Source organism: Ruditapes philippinarum, unplaced genomic scaffold (assembly GCF_026571515.1).
Source record: "Ruditapes philippinarum isolate M1 unplaced genomic scaffold, ASM2657151v2 ctg856_1_1_1_1, whole genome shotgun sequence".
NCBI lineage: Eukaryota > Metazoa > Mollusca > Bivalvia > Venerida > Veneridae > Ruditapes > Ruditapes philippinarum.
Window position 1 is genome coordinate 113351 of NW_026862309.1, and position 18917 is coordinate 132267.

Genomic DNA, 18917 nt, shown 5'->3' on the forward strand with positions numbered 1-18917 from the left:
TGCCATGTTTTCAATATTGGGTCATATCAATATTGAAATGTATATAACTGATAAATTTAACCAAGCATCTATAAATTATACTGACATTTATAAAGGTTGTAAAATATTGAACACTGGTTTTGATTTTTTTATGTTTTACTTTATTAAATTTTCATATCATTTTTATCAACTCCCATTTAAAACAAAAAAGAATTAAACGCAAGTTACCCTGTAAAGTAATCTTCATAACATTAACAAATTAAAATCAAATAAATCTTTATTTGCATCAAACATTTACAATGTTTATAGCATGAATATCAAAATTAATGAAAATTGGCACTGAACACAAATATCATAAAACAGTGGAGAAATTAACATGTTTTTATTCCATAAATTTCCAACAATAATTGTAAAAACAAATAATTTTCTAAAAATGTACATCATTTGTGAGGATGGGAAATATATTTTGCCTCCACAGAATCATTTTGGGGTTTTTTTTAACCAAAACCTCTAGGTTGACTAGAAGCTAAAGGATTTCCAATGAAAACAAAGCTGATCTTACCAGCCAAGTCAATTAAGAAATCTCATTATTTTTTGGATCAAATTTTGTTTTTTTTCCCTGTCAATCCTTCAGAAAATAAATCTGAAAATTGAGGTGTTGGCAATAACTTATATCTCATGATAATTTGTTAAGCAAGTGATCCATAGACATGATTTTCCTTAAAATAGAAACAAACATAAACAGAAACATAGTGGAGACTAGCAGATACTGAGGCAGAATGACACAGAGGAAAGATTACAAGATAATTTGAGACATTCCCTTCTTTAGCTGCAGGTATAAAACCATCTGTTTCCTAACTCTGAACATTTAATGCAATAATCCTTAACATTTTGTCTTAAGCTTCTAATAGGCTTTATTGGTAGAGGAAAAAGAGATTTAGTGATGAAGTGTATTGAATTTCTATTACAGTGAAATCATTTATATCAGTCAGCATCAGTTCTTGCAATAATTTGTTGTTAGATGTACACTACCATAAAATTAACTCCATCCCCACCTACCCCTCTCCTCCCTAGCCCCACTCCCTTATACACAACAGCTCCAAGGATTTGGGCAATACAGTAATTATTCTAAAGAGACACTGAAGGTTAACAGTCTTATCTGAAACACTGCATGTGATTTTATTTAGTGAGACCAAAAACAATAAAACTGGGATTTTAATTTAAGCAAAAAGAACTAAATTTACAAAACTGACACCATATGATATTATAACACAAGAGTTAGTAATCACATGTATCACCTCATGATAGCCAATTAAAACAGTTGTATTGAGGGGTGATTGGACTTTGTTGCTACTTTGTAGCATGTTGCAGCTACTGTGTAGCATGAGAAAAATTAATCATTAACTGGCCAAAATCCTATTTTTTTCTATTCAAGGGCCATGAGTCAGCCAAAAATTAATTAACCAGAATTGTTAAATATGCGCAAGTTCTTGAGGTCCCTTTCAATATTGTAAAGTTTCAATCAAATGGTTGAGGGGTTAGAGTCGATGACTTCTAATCCATTTACCTCTCTGGCGTGGGTTCGATCCCCGGAGAATGCTTTGGTAGTTTAGCGCGGAGAAAGGTAGTCTTAGTACTGGTGTAACTCTCCAGGAACGATGGTTAGGAAACTACCCGCCTATATGACTGAAATACTGTTGGGAAAAGGCGTAAAATGAAACAAACAAACAAACAAACAATCAAATAACATTAGTAGTGTAACAGAAGAAGTCTGAACAAAACTTTAAACAGTAAAATTCATTAAAAGGCCATAACTCTCGCTAAAATCATTGAACTGGAAAATGCTGACAATATGCATAGGAAGACTTGGTACTGATCATTCTTGTAAAGTTTAAATAAAATTGCAACAGTAGTTTTTTAGGAATTATAAGTCCAGACAAGTTTTGTGACTTTTCTGTAGCTTCTGTCACAAAAACACATTAATAATTGTATGTCTAATGCCATAAGGCAATAAATAGTACCTCAATTATTCATGTAATACAAAACTTCAATGAAAGTTTACAAATGTACAAATTTTGACAATAGTTTTTCATGCTTATTCAATGCATCACCTGTCTAAGGCTGTCTTAGTGTCAAAGCATATCAATCTCATAAATGAATGGACAAAAATACTTTGTATTGAATTCTGAACAAGAAATATATCAATACAATTGGAACATTACAGCTGAAAATTCTGAATTTTATATTGGAATTCAAGTCAAATTCATCATTCTCAATTTCTGAGAAAAAAATACCTAACAAAATGTAATTGTCTGATTACATAACAAGTTGTTCTTAATGTAAAAAAATCCTTAAAAAATATCTGTAGGTAACAGTTTTTGATTCCTTTGGTTAGCTGTTAGTATTCAAGTTATTAAAATCATATATATGGCAATGATTAATTCTTCAGCAATCAGCAGCCTCTTTTCACAGCAGTTTTATTTTCTGGTTCTGACCAAGCCTCTTCTCTATCAAATCTTCTCTTTAAATACTCGAGTAAATCTATTCCTAGCATGAGGCAGTAGTCCTTGCTTATAGTAAATGTATCACTATATGGAGATTCTTCAATCACTGTCACATTGTTTTTATTACTCAAGTCCGAACAGAAGTTTGATACTTGAGACTGGACCTTGTTATACTCAGATAATTCTGCTTGAAAGTCATCTCCTTCAGATATCACTTTTCTCCAAAATGTTTTATTAAAATGATCATATAAAAGGTAATCTATATGACTCCATGTTTGATATATTTTAAGATTTTCTGCACTAGGTGGGGTATTTTTATAACCATAGTTTCCAACATTAATGGTGTGATATAGAATATCTTTCATAGACCAACACAGGAGACGTTTAAGTAGCACCAGAGACTCGTGAAAATATTCCATTATCATTACAAGTAGAAATTCTGAATCTAGGTGTTTAATATAATCCTGCACTAACATTTTGTTAGCTGTGATATTTTCACGACCTGAAGGATATCCTAACGGCATCCCTAAACAATGAGATAGTTGGTTTTTAGTAACAGAAAATCCATCCGGGATACAGTAACGTAAGGCTGCATTTGGTCTCTTATAACTACTTTCATATTTTTCTAAATTTTGAAGGTAGCCAGATACTTTATCGGTCTCTTTAACAAATGATATGTTGGCTACGTTGAAGTAATTGAAGGTAGATTTAAAATGACTGAATGGCTCCCTGATGATGGTGATATATTTAGTGTCCTTTGGCATTAGTTTTGTCATGACTGTATGATTGTACACAGCATGCTCTGTCAGAATATTAAACTCTCGTCCAGACGGTCTATAGTCCTGTTTCTCTGGTATAAAAGGCCAACCAATGTAAATATTATTCCCTCGTGGTAAGACAAAATTCAAATGTCTTAAGTAGCCAAACCTTCTGAATATTTGAACTAAAGTTTGGGTGGCACACTTCATGGTTTTTATGAACACAAAATTCCTCCTTTCTTGGCAAAATCCTTTACTAATCTTGTTAAAAATCTTCTTCTTCCTTATGAAGAATGGAGAGAAACTGTCATCATAGTCAACATTTTCTACATAATAGTCCAAGTTCTCCTCAAATCTTGATATATCATTATAAAGTTCATTTGACACTTTATAAGAATTGTTCAGCACTATAAACACAACTATGAAGGTGATAATTAATAACACAATTTTGATATTTCCCTTCTTTAGCTTGATCCTCATGTTTAAATTATTGCTATTTTTATACTTTTAACACACTACTTTATACAGCTGTCTTAATCCATATTGCGACCTTCATAAAACTGTTGTAAGTTATTTATAGCATATTTTACCTAATAAGCTAAATCAGTTTACAAAATGCATTCTAAAAGTTTAATATTCAGTCAAATTTAAAATTTGCTGTTTGTGTAAAACTTTACAACACGTTTTATACAACTTCACTACACTTGATTCTTATCAGGAGAATATATACATGTCAACAATGACAGTAGCTATAAATAAACCATAAACAAATACCACCTGGCTAGAAATGACTCATATCTTTGAAACAGACTATATCAGTATAAATGTAAAGGGGAAAATGCAAGATAAATTATATATAAAAGCCAATTGATATGGCAACATTAACAATAAAACTACCATTACCAGTTGCTTAAGCTGATAGTTATTGTAAATAAAGGTCTATAAAAGGGAATCAATGCAGCAAATAAAAGAACAAAAACATAAAATTCAAGGATTATTAATAAAAATACCACTACTTTTATGTTTACCTTGCTTAGTTAGTCTGTAAAATAAAGTAAACTTACAATGTCTTTGCATAAATTTTATTTCCAGTATTGAGTTAAATAGGTTTTATGTAAGAAATACGAAGGAACTGTTGGTTAACTTTTAAATCTTATCTTAGGTCTATAATTACTTTATTCCACAAGAATGAGATTCTTAACGTCTGAGAATAAAATATTAAAATATATATTTAATAACCAAGTCAGAAAAAATGATATATTTATTTTGGAAGATATAAGACTATATCTAAATTAGGGGGAATAAAACACTAGATAGTTATATACTTCAACATATTTCTAATTGGCCACGATATGAAATATGATATTTTGTGACATACTTTCCTAATAAATCTAAAGTATGGTTATTTTAGTATTGTACACACAAACATAATCAATCTAAAGAAAGGAAACAAGCATTCATGTACAAAATTAATCAAAACAATTCTCAGACTGTAAACTCAAATATTCCCAATGCCTTACAGAAAAAAGCCTGGATTCTTTTAAAGATCACATATGGGAAAATAATTCTGTGAAATTTAATGCTGAAATTATTAGTCTTGATCAGTGACCAACAATTGTGACCAAGAAGACATATATGTGTGAAGTTTCAAATGTTAACTTAGATTTAAAGAGATACACTAGCTCATCATTCAGTGTAAATCCAAGCAAGAGTTTCTCATTTACAATTTCAGGAATATGACTATGCGAAGCTTCAAGTCATTTCTCAAGTGGTTTATGAGATATGAAATGCATGCAAAACCATAACCAGATATTGTGCTAATAATAATGCTGAGCCCAACTTAGTCTGTACAGCAGCTGTTAAATAAAAAGTAACTGACACAAATCCCTTCCCTAAGTTACAATACCTTATAAAGATACCAACACAAGACAGATTTACTGTTATATATATACATGTATAAATGTACCATATTATAGAAACAATAGTTTGTTATCACAATAAGTTTTATCAACAGGTATGTGGAATGAAAATAAACAAAATATACCAAGTCTATGAAATTACATTTGTCAGTTTATTATCAAAAACATAACATTTATTTAAAGTTTCTAATTCTAATGGTCATTAAAAAGTATAGAAAGTTCTCTATGTGAATGAACAAGATTCTGAAATGTCTGAAATCAAAGATAAATTGAGCCACGCCATGATAAAACCAACATAATGGGTTTGCCACCAGCATGGATTCAGACCAGCCTGAGCATTCGCGCAGTCTGATCAGGATCCATGCTGTTCGCTTACTAACCCTTTTACAAGTCAAGAAACTGATAGCGAACAGCATGGATCCTGATCAGACTGCGCGGATGCGCAGGCTGGTCTGGATCCATGCTGGTCGCAAACCCATTATGTTGGTTTTGTCATGACATGGCTCAATTCACTAGACATACTTTAGGAGAAACTGACTGAATGAGATCTATTGACTGGTGATGTCATCATAAAACAATATGATACATGAACTTGTTATAAAATGATTAATATGTTAAACATATATATGTTTCAACTAAAGAATGCTACCTTCTTGACTCTAATCAGTTTCACAAACATCAGAAAACTGTTAAATGAAATACGAGAAGATAATACATGTATAAGATGATAGATCTTTATTCTATATTATAGATTCTTCATACTTCCTTACATTTTACATACTATATTTCCCAAAACAATGCTTACTACTTAATACTGCAATGTCTTGTCTACAGGTACAATATTATAGTGATGTAAATATTATATCACAAATCTAACTTAATCAACATGGAAATGAAAATGCAAACTCCATGTATTGTAAGGGTTCTTCTTAGTTGTACAAGTTTGAATGCAATGAACTGTAAATTTCTTTCATTTTAATATATTTGGACTTTAAGATTTTAAGAAATGTAATCATTCATCGTCAAAAAGACTTTGTACGTTTTAAAGATAAACCATCTTTAATCCATATATATCACTTCTTACTGACAGATTAAAGGCTATTTCTGCATCTTTTGACTTATAGATTATTCAGTGTATAGGAAAATAGGAAATGTCTCAGTCTAGCAGTCATCCCTTCATTTATATGACTTTACAAAAACTTTTGCTACATGACATTTTTTTCTTAATTTTCATAAAAAAGCTTGAATCTGGTCGATTGCTGCTACAGATATCTCATCAATATCAAAAAGTGCTGTTTTTATACAAATACCTACCTCTTCAGAGTCGGTGTCATCATGAACAGTGATCGAACGTTTGAGAGATTTTGTTGATGAGGCCACCTCGATGTCTTCCTCATCCAGTACAGATAAATCCTCCAATTCCTCCGCACTAACAGGTAATGACCGACGACCATATTGCTTCTCTCCTACTATATACTTGGGGCTCATCTCTCTTTTAACTGGAATATCTGTTAAATATATTAAATGCATTTACAATTTCCCTTTTATATACTTTTCAACAATGTATTGAACAGATAAATAAAATTGAATAGCAAACATAACTTATTCAGTTGCATTTATTTTATAACTAAATGTTGGATTAACTGGTAACTTGTTGCCTTTCCTACTATTTATATAAAGAATGTTATCTTCATTTCACCTTAAAGAGGAAAAGAGAGAGAGGTTATTCATTATATATATAACAATTAGTGGAAGTCACAGTTTGTGTTTCAAATTTCAACATGTAGTTCAATATGTTACAAAAGTATTTTATAAAAAAAATTTGTTTCAATCTGACTGCAGTTTTTAAAGAAAAAAGTGGACCTATTGACATGACCCTCTTGCTGGCAATGGCATTGGTTATGAAAGGTATTCAATTCAACTTTTTTTACACTGATTTGCTAGCATAATGTGATGCCTTATTAAAAGGACAGATAATAAAATATTATTGCTTTGCAAAGGTATGCCCATTTTTTACTTTGTCAGTGTTTTACTATGGTTCATGCTCTCAAAATACTTTAAACTTGGTACATTTGATATGACAATACTAAAATGTTAGACCATATCATAAAGGCGAATAATTCATATCTTATATCTTTTGCAAAGTTATGCCCTTGTTTTTACTCTTAGATTTTTTTGCACTTGTTAATTCTACAGAAAACTATCCAAAGTACTCATTTCAAACAAGTAAAACCTTTACAGAGTAATGCCCTTTTGAAGGCATAAGTTTGGTTGCTGTTGAGAGGTGTTGCACTAGAGGGATGAAATTCAATGTTAAATGTTAAGTTTGTGAAGTTTTCATGCTGTTGTTGTTAAGTGGTTATTGCTCTACAGAGGGCCTCTCTGTAGAGATCACACTGTACTATAAAATTGGAATGCACCTCAGAACAGTTAAACTTGGAATTTATTAAGAATTTCTTGATTACTGGCCTCTTTAAGTTAAATTTCTTATAAACTATCCACAATACTCACTTTTAACTTTGAATATTTGTTCACTATCAATATTGCTATGCTTTATACTTTCCCCTTTTTGACTAAAAATATTTTTCTATTCTGAAAATCTGCCAATGCTGTTCAATTAAGACTTAAAATACTTGTTTACTAACAAAAGCAGGTTTAAATCAATTAAACTATCCAGCATTGTAAAACGTGGAGCATGCTGTTCATGGACAAGTGTCTTGTTAAAAATTATCATATTGAAACTGTGCTTTTTGGCAAATTTAAGACCAAAGTTGTAACAATTTAACAGTTGTAAGTATATTGGTCCTCTCTTGTATAATTATCAAAATTTGAAATGATATCAAAACTGTGTGTAGAATAAAAATACACTTCATTAGCTTATCTTTAATGCCAAAGTTATTAGGAATAAAAAGAACTCACCATTACTCTCGGATACCATTGTATCATCATTATCACTCATCTCATCTTCTGACTCACTCTCAGTTTCTCCTTCTTCTTCCTCATCAGATGATGGCTCTTTGCTGTATGTTTGACATAAAATGTTCACAAAAGATTCACGGAATTCTTTGAAGTCAACCTTTAAACAAAAAGATTCCGCTGCTATTAAGTAGGTTTAAAAATGATTTTATGCATGCCCCACTTGCTTTCAAAAAAATATAATGGCATATTTCTTTCATTCTAGGTATTTTGTAATCATTTAAACAAAAATATTACACTCGACAAATATATATAAAGCTTTCAACACTTTAAAATTCTCCATATTTTAGAGAGATAAACAGATTAAGAAAAAAAAATAAAAGCAGGGACAAATTTACAGTACATATGCTATTTGCTCATGATAACTCAGTAAATTACATGTTTGTTGCCAATTATTGACTAAAAAATATCGAAAACAAAATTGATAGATATAAAAAAAACCCTACACAACTGATATCACATGCTGTAACAAATTATCATGAAACAGTAAACAAGTTTACCTGTGCCTTGTTTTTCAGAAGCTCATTGACAAGGTACTCAGACTGGTCATCAAGCTGTAATTTATCACATAGTTGAAGCAGTTCCTGTCTCTCTAATGTACCTGAACCAGTCTCATCACAACTGTCAAACACTTCCTTTAATTGAGCAATGTACATGTCATGCTCAGCTGACTCGGTCAATTTCTTGCTTGCTGACATATCTTTTTATATATCCTGGACATCCAAAATTTAAAAGCGCATTTCTAAAATAAAATAATACTTTTAGTACACCTGCCTAAACTACAAATTACAGCAACACCTTTATATCTTTACTAAATATACTGGTCGGGAACCATCAACCGGACACTTTTTGATTTTTTCCATACAGATTTCATAATTTTAAAGTTAGAGATTGGAAAATTTGACATGGTACAGCTCGGTTCTTCTCCTTATAATAACAAACTAGTTTGTTTATTTCTGATTATGTTGACACAACTTATGTCTGAGGCCCACCATGGAGGATATATAAAATTTCCTAAATTGTCCACACAACAGTACCATGTGTGCGGACAGATGTATTACATGAGTCATGACATCGATTTAATCCAGATAAAAGCTTTGGTTTTTTTATTTTTTAATTCTAACATGACATACAATATTTCAGCAGGTTATGCTAAAGTTTTGGAAATTCTATTGTTTACTCTGCAAATGATTATAGCTAGAATAAGAGGTCAGGTATTGCACTCTTGTCCAAATTTTCAATGTTAATGTTCTTAAAATAGACATTAAAAAATTACTGTTTACAATTGCCAAAATTAATTTAATCATTTTATTATTGAACAAGATTGCATTTGAGAAAAATGCTATGCCACCGCATGGTTCAAATTTCATAGCTGTACATCAAAGGACAAGAAAGTAGGTCACATCATCAAAATCTAGGTCAAAGTTCAATTTTACAACTAAAACTGTGCACATGGTCAAAATGTCATTGCTGTACATCAAAGGACAAGAAAGTAGGTCACTGTCCCCTTGGGCAAGGCATAATTTTGACCCAAGGGTTTAATAACAATCTTGATACAGGTCCACCAAACAACATTTCAAGTCAAATATCTAAGCTATAGCTTTCTCCCATTCAGAAAACATTTGTTTTATTTTCTGTTTTTACTATGTGTACATAATGAGAATCACTGCCCCGGGCAGGGCAAATTTTTGACATTTGAACACATTTGGTAGAGGACCTATAGATGATATTATATATAAAACATCAAAGCTCTATGCCTTGAACCTTCAGGCAAAAATTTTTTTTTCACTATATGTACATAATGAAAATCAATGACCCCCGGGGCTGAACCAATTTTGACCCCAGGGCTATAATTTGAACAATCTTGCTAAAAGTTCACTACACAATGTTTCATGCAAAATATCTTAACTCTATCCTTTGTAAATTTAGAGAAGATGATTTTTTAAGTTTTAACTATATACATATAAGATAAACCTATGGCTCCCAAGGGCGGGGCTAATTTTGACACATTTAGAGGCAAAATTTGAACAACTTTGGTAGAGTACCTTTAGATGATATTATTTAACAAATATTAAAGCTCTAAGCCTTGTACCTTCAGATAATAACATTTTTTTACTTTTTACTATATGTATATATTGAAATCAATGACCCCCAGGGCGGGGGCAATTTTGACCCCAGGGCTATAATTTGAACAATCTTGCTAGAGATTTACAACACAATGTTTCATGCAAAGTATCTAACCTCTAGCATTTGTCAATTGCTAGAAGAATTTTTTTTAAGTTTTTACCATATACATATAAGGAAAACCAATGACCCCTGGGGCGGAGCCGATTTTGACCCCATGGCTATAATTTGAATAATCTGGGTAGAGGTCTACCAGACAATGCCTTATGCAAAATATCTAAGCTCTAGGCATTTTGGTCTTTACAAGAAGGTGTTTTAAGTTTTTACTATATGTACATATAGCGAAAATCAATGACCACGGGACGGGGCCGATTTTGACCCAAGGGCTATAATTTGAACAATCTTGGTAAGGGTTTACCAGATGATGCGTTATGCAAAATATCTAAGCTCTAGGCCTTTTGGGTTTTTACAAGAAGGTATTTTAAGTTTTTACTATATGTACATTGTGAAAATCAATGACCCCCGTGGCGGGGCCAATTTTGACCCCGGGGCTATAATTTGAACAATCTTGTTAGAGGTCTACCAGACAATGCCTTATGCAAAATATCTAAGCTCTAGGCCTTTTGGGTCTTTACAAGAAGATTTTTCAAATTTATTCTTATAATTCCTTTTGGTTGCCATGGCAACCAGATTTCTGCATGGAATGAAATTATTTGAACAACTTTGGAAGCCCTTCACCCAAGGAACAACCCTGCCAAGTTTGGTTGAAATTGGACTAGTGGTTTTTCACAAGAAGATTTTTTAAGTTCACTATAATAATCTATATAACACACACACAAACACACATACACACACAGGTGAATCGCTATATGCCACCGCATCGCAGATGCTGCGGTGGCATAAAAAGTATGCATTTTTTGGTGAAAAAAAGGGAATGATTGATTGATAGTCAAAATAGATTGACATGCTTAAGCTAAATTCTGAATGTTTATTCTGGGTAGAGATAGGGTTGCTCATACACAAAATAGCAAAATATCTCAACACGCAGTACAATTAGTTGGACTAATTGATTGACAACCACTGAACAGACCCACAGAACATACCCAGGCGGTAGGTATGGTGAAACATCTCGATTTTGTGTAAATTATTGTGAAGTTGCAAAATGGACAAATTCCTTAGGACATAGTTAAAACTTCTGTTCTGTGGTATACTTCTTCTACCAACTTTTCTTTTATCAATAAATTGAACATCTAGATTGGTGTATGTTGCCTTCTTGTTTTCAGCAGAGAATGACATGTGCATCTGCAAAGTGGGTACAATTTTATTAGATTCGCAAAGATGGTACCATCACAGATATATGAACAACAGATAGGAAGCTCCGAAAATAGACGATAGTCAGATTCAGACCCACAATCCTTTGCACACTTCGGTGATAATTTGGTTTTACCGCTGGACTCCGAATTTCATGCTCTCATTAAACTTTGGCAATATCCGTGAATTATTGTTTACATTGCCGACATGGATTTTCATCTGAGAAATATTTGTGTAGAAAAGTGTGTATTGTACAAATATCTATTGCTTCTTATATAAGTAGAAAAAGCTTCGTCTTTTTTGTCCATGTAGCTCCGGGAATACAATATGGCTATTTTTACCCAGGATGCATCAAATCTCGGAAAATCGCGTGACATATGATAAGTGGATAACTTGCGTAAACACAATTCCCCCCATACTGAATTTAACTGTGTGACGTCACCGTTTCCTCCCCATCTATATTTAGCTTCATGGTACCGTTATGGATATGAACCATGAATATTGTGAATTTATTATATATCGTGTTTTCTCGTATTATCGTGGGGCTAAGGACTAAACGTGGTTGGATAATTTTTACAAAACATTTTGGTACAGTATTTTTTAGCCTGATACCCTGAAAAATACCTTTATTAGACAATATAAAGGAAGAAAGATCGTAACCGAAAGCAAAACAAAAGATATTTCCGCTTGTATATACTGACCTTCACCCTCTATGTGAAGCAGTTGCTTTCTCGTATTATCGTGGAATTTGATTGGTTGTTAAGGCTGCTAGCTATGTGTAGCTACAGTTTTCCATTGTAGGGACACGTGTTTTTATTGTTTTGTTGTCAAAAATAAAAAGTGATAAGGATAAACAATGTTTCATTATTGGTTTTTTAATTTGAGTTCATATGATTCTGTATTATCTATTTGTGGAACAAATATTTTGAGCTGTATTGTATATATAGTAGTGTGAGACCGTCATTTGAAATGTCTTGTGTCAGAGACCCGCTACAGGTTTCTGCAACATGGGAAAAACTAGAAAATTGATGATTTTGGAGAAAAAAACAGATAAATTTAATGTTTTTCCTCTGGATTTTACGATAATTTCCATAGTTATTTAGTTTTTTATCTGTTTTTGTCACATTTATTTGCCCGAAATAAAACAGCTCTGCTAAATTATATAAAATAGACAAGTTTTCATCCACGATAATACAAGACACCACGATAATATTTGCAAAATAATTTGTCAGCGACTTAAAAACAAGACATTTTTTTTAAGTCCCAGGAGAAACAAAAACAGCATGCTAAACAGCACCAACTTTCCTACACTATTTATGAGCATTTTTTTAGAATTTTTCTATAATTTCGAACATTTGAAATATGAGACTTAGATCTAGAGAAACATTCCACAAGACAAGATCTATTAAGACACAGTTGAAAGGAACTGAGGAAGAATACCCTAGATCTATGCCATTTACCAAGCAGTAAAAAACTTTAATTCAAAATTCGTAGATTGGATAAAGCTTGAAGGTAATAGCCAAGCCGCTAGATTTATTTGAAAATGTGGGTGGGGTGATACTAAATTTATCGCATAGCGTCGTTATCAACAGTCAGTTAACACCGAATAAAATTTTTACCAAAGTTTTCCGCAAATAGTCTTTTGTCGCATATCAACAAAACGTTATCGTTTATCTGTATGCATGCTTTCATTAATACATCTACATCTGATTCTTATCAAATTGATTGAAATATAATTTGACAGTTTCAACTTGTTGACATCTGATAGTCGCGCGCTTGAAGTGTTTACCGTTTTTCAAATAGGACACTTAACGGTAAACAATACGTGGAGTACCAGTCGAAAAATCCTATAGTCTGTTTCAACTTCAAGGTGAACACGACTTTAGCAGACGCGTCTAAATTATTCAGCCAATAGAATTCTATCGTGTCACAATCCTGTAAACACGCGTGTGTATTGATTAAGCAACACTACAGTAGGCCATACATAGAGAAACGTTTACAACATCCGATGTCGGCATATTCACTTTTTAAGATGGATGACCAAAAGCCGGGTAAGTTATTTCTGATTACTGTCATTCTGTTAATAAAGTGCTAATTATATATATAACACACGTGTTCGTTAACGTGACTTTAGTTATATTTCATTACACGTTAAATAGCTGTTTGAATAAAATGTCTAGGTAAGGTGTCATCATATAATCAACATCGGTTTCCTAGGATATATGTGTACATAGAATCGTGATGCGTTAATTTGCCTCATCTTTGATTCGGTGTAGGCCTAAATAATGTCATATTTTCAAATATCTTAAATCTGAAGGCTGGGGCGGAAAAAAACAGGTTGGAGAACATGCAAGGGGAAAATGGGGCTTACAGACAACTCACCCCCCAGACAATTCACTCTAAGTCATTTTTTTTCCAGACAATTCACCCATCAGACAGTTCAACTTTCATTATTGGAAAAATGACACAGACAATTCACCCCCCATTTTCTTAAATTTGATTTTGATGAAATTTATCTTAAAATTAGAAGATGCAATAAACAAATTTGTTGTGTTTCTTTACTAAATTGATATTTATAAAATATTTAGTCATATTTAAATTAATTATTATAATTTATTACTTAAAAAATAATATTTGTTACTATGTGTTAATATTTTTACATATTATTTACATACAAACTGTAAAAATTACAAATTCACCATGTGCGTATACGAAGACAGATTTATAAGTCAATGGATCCGGACATTTTTTCCTTATGGGATTTGTATGATGAGCATGAGCTCAGAGCCGAGGAATTCCTTGAGCAAGTGGGGGAAATATATGGATGAATTGTTAAGTGATAACTAGTGATTAGATAGATTCCTGGCAGAGACATGTAATATTCCCCAACCCAAATGATACTAATCCCCATTATATGTGATAATGACATGAAATGACAATCATGCAATATTTCCCAAACGTCCCGATTATACTTGAATGACATAAAATTACATTTTGAAACCTTACAATATCCCAAAAAGAAATGATACAATGTACTTCTTCTCCATGATATTTTGTTGAAGTGACATCAAGCAATGATAAGGTGTTAAGTGCTTCTGATGAAAAAGTGGATGTAGAATAGACAATATGTTTTTCAGCACTTTAAGATAATGGATAATTAAACAGTTGTACATGTTTGCATCATATATACAATAAAAATATCAAGATTATTATGGGCATTTCCCTCAATATAAATTATGTGCTATTTGATTTGATTGAATAAAAATATATTTTTGTGGTATATGTGCTGTTATAGTTATATTTTGTAAATATGACATAATAAATTAATAAATAAATATACTGACTTTTTTATTCTTTTTTACCCATAAACATGATTATCATTTATGAGGGGTGAATTGTCTTATCTATTTTGGAGAGTGAACTGTCTTGAGGGGTGAGTTGTCTTGTTTTTTTGGGGGGTGAATCGTCTGGGGGGTGAGTTGTCTTGTTACCGAAAATGGGGTTATCGATGCTAACGGTGCATTTTGCTGCATTTTGGGGCGTTTTATATACCAATCATTAAAAAAATCATTACAAACTGGAAACCTGTGCCATCTTAAAAATTTTATTATCAGTAGACCTATTTATTTAGAAGGGATTGAAAATTTACTTGAAACGCAAAACAGTACAGTTTGTTTAAATCTACTGTATAGTTAAAAGTGATACAGTAGGCACATTGACTAGCGATCAGAGAGAAAAAAAGAAACTCTTTCAAATTTCCTTTGAATATTGATAGTTTGCTTGGAAGTTTTTAGAGGATGGGCCCTCTAAATCCGCGCCCAATTTATGTCCTAATTTGAGACCTGTCCGCTAAAATCGTGATGCTAAAATTGTGAATTAATTCAGAGCGAAAGTAGCGATTGTTGCTTTGATATAATGAAACGAGTTGTAATAGAGTTGTAATATTGAATGGTTGTATAACATAAATATTAAAAAAAAAAAAAAAAAAAAAAAGTGAAACACCATCATCCGCTGAATTAGTGAAGACCTTTTTGCTAAATGTGACCCACACTAATTTTTGTTTTGAATGAATTAAAAAGGGATTTTGATGATTCTTACCATGTTAGTGAACAGTTGAACAAGAAAATATATTTGGCCAGTTTATTAATTATTTTCGGTTTTTATACCGCAATCTATGAGAAGAACATCATACATGTTCTAGTTTAATGTGTAAACCTGCAAGCTCATAGGTTGTTGGTTCGAATCCAGCTCAAACTTAAAATATTTTCTAATCTGAATAAAAACAAACAAAAAAATGTTTTAAAAATGTTAATGTAGCGTGGCAAAATTTACTTTTTGCGAGGTTGATTGTTAGTTTAGCGTTGCTTAATTGTTTAAAGAATGCTTTGATGATATGAAGATGTCTTTTAAATGAACCATTAGAGTGTATGATGACATTGTTATTAAATAAACAAAATTATTAAAAATGATAGTGGCTTGAGTAGGTTTTGAATCCACGACATTGAGATTATTAGTTTTGCGCTTTACCTACTGAACTGTTTAGGAAATAGATACTAAACACATTTAAAATAAAGCCTCTATATATAATAGATTGTAGCAGTTTGGTAATGTCAATGAAATTTCGATTCTGTTTTTATTTTTCATAAGAGTTGGATGATTTTCCCGCCACAAGAGATTTGGAAGCGTATGCCGACCGGTTATGGCAACAACGTGTAAAGACAGAACGGGAATCTGAAGAGAGTGACGAGGAAACAGGAAGTTACTCCCCCACAAGAGAAAACTATTACTATGATACTTTCTACGCTGGCGACGCAGACTCTTTCCGAGTACTCGAATATCCACCACTAAAGAGAACAATAGAGGATCCATTATCCCCTTCTAGTACGTCACCCAGTATAGCAGTTCCCGCCAAAAGAACACGTGGGCGACCGTATAAGGAAGCGTGTGTGAAGATAACATGTTTGAGCCGGAAAAATCGACTGGGTAAACTTTAACAGTAGATTTATAAACTAAGGGGGAGGAAATTTGTTTTTTCATTTTATGCAACATTATCCTACCTTATTTTGCTGGGCATTGTTCACAAAAGAACTGATTATATATCTTATAAGTAGATGATTATCAATTTTAAGTTCCTGAAAGATAAATGCCGAAAAGTGAAAAAAAATATTTGAATTAGGGTCCATACATTTTCACTGTCGAATGGAGAGACCGTTGAGTCGTTATCTTCCAGTAATTCTTGTTAAATGGTTCAGTTGATTTATGTTAATTTCAGGTGTTCCCAAGTCGGAGCTAGCGGGTGGTCTTCGGTCATCCTCTAAACTTCCCCTTACATGGACGCCCGACGATTTGCGGCGACACATTTTGACACTTTTCCCAAGAGTTCGTAATTTTGTGTACATGAAATGTAACCAAGGGAAAACGCTAGATCCACTTCCGGATGATATAAAACCAGCTGATCTCCGGAACCTTTTGGGAAGGTCTGGTTTATACATTGTGCCTACAGGCCCATTACTACCAAAGGTAAACTTTTTTATCAATGACATTGGCATAAAGTATCACATTTTCATCTTTAAATCGATCAAGGTTCACATTGATATTGCTGTGAAATATTTCTTATTTCTTTTTCAAGGGAACTGTAGCTCCGGAAGTGGCAATAGGTTCACCTGAGGCGGCTACAAGTAGCATGACAACAGTATCACATTTACCAGGTACATCGGCGATTGTCGGTAATGTGGACCAGCAAATGACATCTAACCTTTCTTCAAACAAACAGTACTGGCTTCCAGTAAGAGTAAGCGGCGAAGAGGTTCGAAAATTACATGTATTCTTGTAAATGTTTGCATATTGACAATTGTTTTGCCCATGTAAATGTATGACTTATACTAAAATTGCATTTTTCCTGTGTGAATTATATTTAATACAAAGTAAATCAATTGCATTTTGGACATGATTAGCAGTTTTACAGTTGGTTTTAAAATAAGCGTAAGTATGTGTTTTCTTTTTGTGCAGGTTTATAACTCGGATGACGAATTCCGGATCACACTGGATATATCTAACTTCAGTCCTGACGAAATCACGTTAAAAACCAAGAACAGTAGAGTTGTTGTTCATGCCAAACATTCAGAAAGAGCTGACGTCAATGGTTTAGTTGAGAGAGAATTTAAAAGACAATACATTCTCCCTAAGGTACAATTTTGGTTGATAGCTCTTCAGTGTTTTCTTTCCTTGAATCAATTTATTGAATCAATGTCCATCAGCGTAAATGTTTTGGTAGCAACTTGTACCATATTTCCATAATATCTAGAACTATCAAACTTTCGCACACTATACTATTTTAGGTAGGTGTTGCAGGATTTGTTTTGAACTCTATCTGTGCTTGTATGAAATAAATAAAGATAAATTTGTTATAAGGCAAATACTCTTAAGCATATTTTATCGTTGTGAGTGTAATAATAAATGATCATTATATAAAAGAGGTAGAAAAGAAAGACTGTAAGTCAACGTAGTGAACAGTATTAGTTTAAGTGGCTTACAAGACAATTATACAGCTTTATTAGGTTGATATACTTTATGTTTTGCAGGATGTTGACCCAAATGAAGTTACGTCATCACTTTCAACAAGCGGAATACTGACACTTAAAGCTCCAAAGATAAACAAAGATAATGATAAAGAAAGAATTATACCTATACACTTCTCTGCAGAAGATACGTGAATCTATGTAGTTATTGTTAACAATATGAGATTATTAAATCATTTATGATTAGATATGACAGCAGGGTATGTTATTTTCAACAGCAGAAAATATGATTATTTTGACAGATGTGAAAATAGGATCGAAAATAAAGGTGTTACAATTAAAAAATACAATAAAAAGTATATACAAGTATATATATAATCTTTATTTGGGTCTCATCCATACCTAACAACATAAAACAATTCAATTATATGTACAAAATTTTACAAATTAAAAGTTGTTTGTGTACGGCCTTTCTATCTATAAAAACATAATGGAAGGGAGGCAACTCTGCAAGGATTTCCAACTTTCTCTTCATATGCATATAACAAGAAACTATTTAAAAGAATTTCTGGAAAAATTGCTTTATAGTAAAAACCCTAGTTAATATGTTCGCTTAATTAAAACCATATGAAAAATAGACCTATTAACAATATATTCTTAACCTATAAAATTATTTTCTGGATAAAATTATTTCGCATCATTGAAAAGATAAGAAGACCTTTATAAATAAAATAAAACATAGTTCAAGTTTAATTAACTGTACATATAATGTCTTTGCCTATAAATCAAAATTGAGTAATCAGTTACTAATCATTGACCGTGAGTTTG

The 18917-nt window shown here is 32.2% G+C and overlaps 4 protein-coding genes across 4 annotated transcripts in view; 2 read left to right on the forward strand and 2 right to left on the reverse strand.

The window, feature by feature from the left end:
• The window catches only part of LOC132718604 (ninein-like protein), a 53934-nt gene extending 40588 nt beyond the window's left edge, over window positions 1-13346 (reverse strand). Inside the window, exons 1-4 of the mRNA XM_060702318.1 lie at window positions 13191-13346; window positions 8637-8878; window positions 8080-8236; window positions 6475-6668 (exon numbers count right to left, since the gene is read on the reverse strand). Of these exons, the coding sequence (XP_060558301.1) occupies window positions 6475-6668; window positions 8080-8236; window positions 8637-8834 (549 nt within the window). The 5' untranslated portion in view covers window positions 8835-8878; window positions 13191-13346. The remainder of the gene's footprint in view (window positions 1-6474; window positions 6669-8079; window positions 8237-8636; window positions 8879-13190) is intronic.
• On the reverse strand, window positions 622-3959 carry LOC132718606 (galactosylceramide sulfotransferase-like). The gene has a single exon (XM_060702323.1). The coding sequence runs from the start codon at window positions 3719-3721 to the stop codon at window positions 2432-2434; it is 1290 nt and encodes a 429-aa protein (XP_060558306.1). The 5' UTR covers window positions 3722-3959; the 3' UTR covers window positions 622-2431.
• Window positions 13347-13429: 83 nt separating the features above from the next.
• On the forward strand, window positions 13430-16565 carry LOC132718600 (uncharacterized). Its single transcript, XM_060702315.1, has 2 exons — window positions 13430-13622; window positions 16219-16565. The coding sequence occupies exons 1-2, from the start codon at window positions 13580-13582 to the stop codon at window positions 16563-16565; spliced, it is 390 nt and encodes a 129-aa protein (XP_060558298.1). The 5' UTR covers window positions 13430-13579.
• A 247-nt stretch (window positions 16566-16812) lies between these two features.
• Window positions 16813-18342, forward strand: LOC132718601 (small heat shock protein OV25-2-like). Its single transcript, XM_060702316.1, has 4 exons — window positions 16813-17091; window positions 17201-17377; window positions 17581-17757; window positions 18153-18342. The coding sequence occupies exons 1-4, from the start codon at window positions 16831-16833 to the stop codon at window positions 18282-18284; spliced, it is 747 nt and encodes a 248-aa protein (XP_060558299.1). The 5' UTR covers window positions 16813-16830; the 3' UTR covers window positions 18285-18342.
• Window positions 18343-18917: the final 575 nt, after the last annotated feature.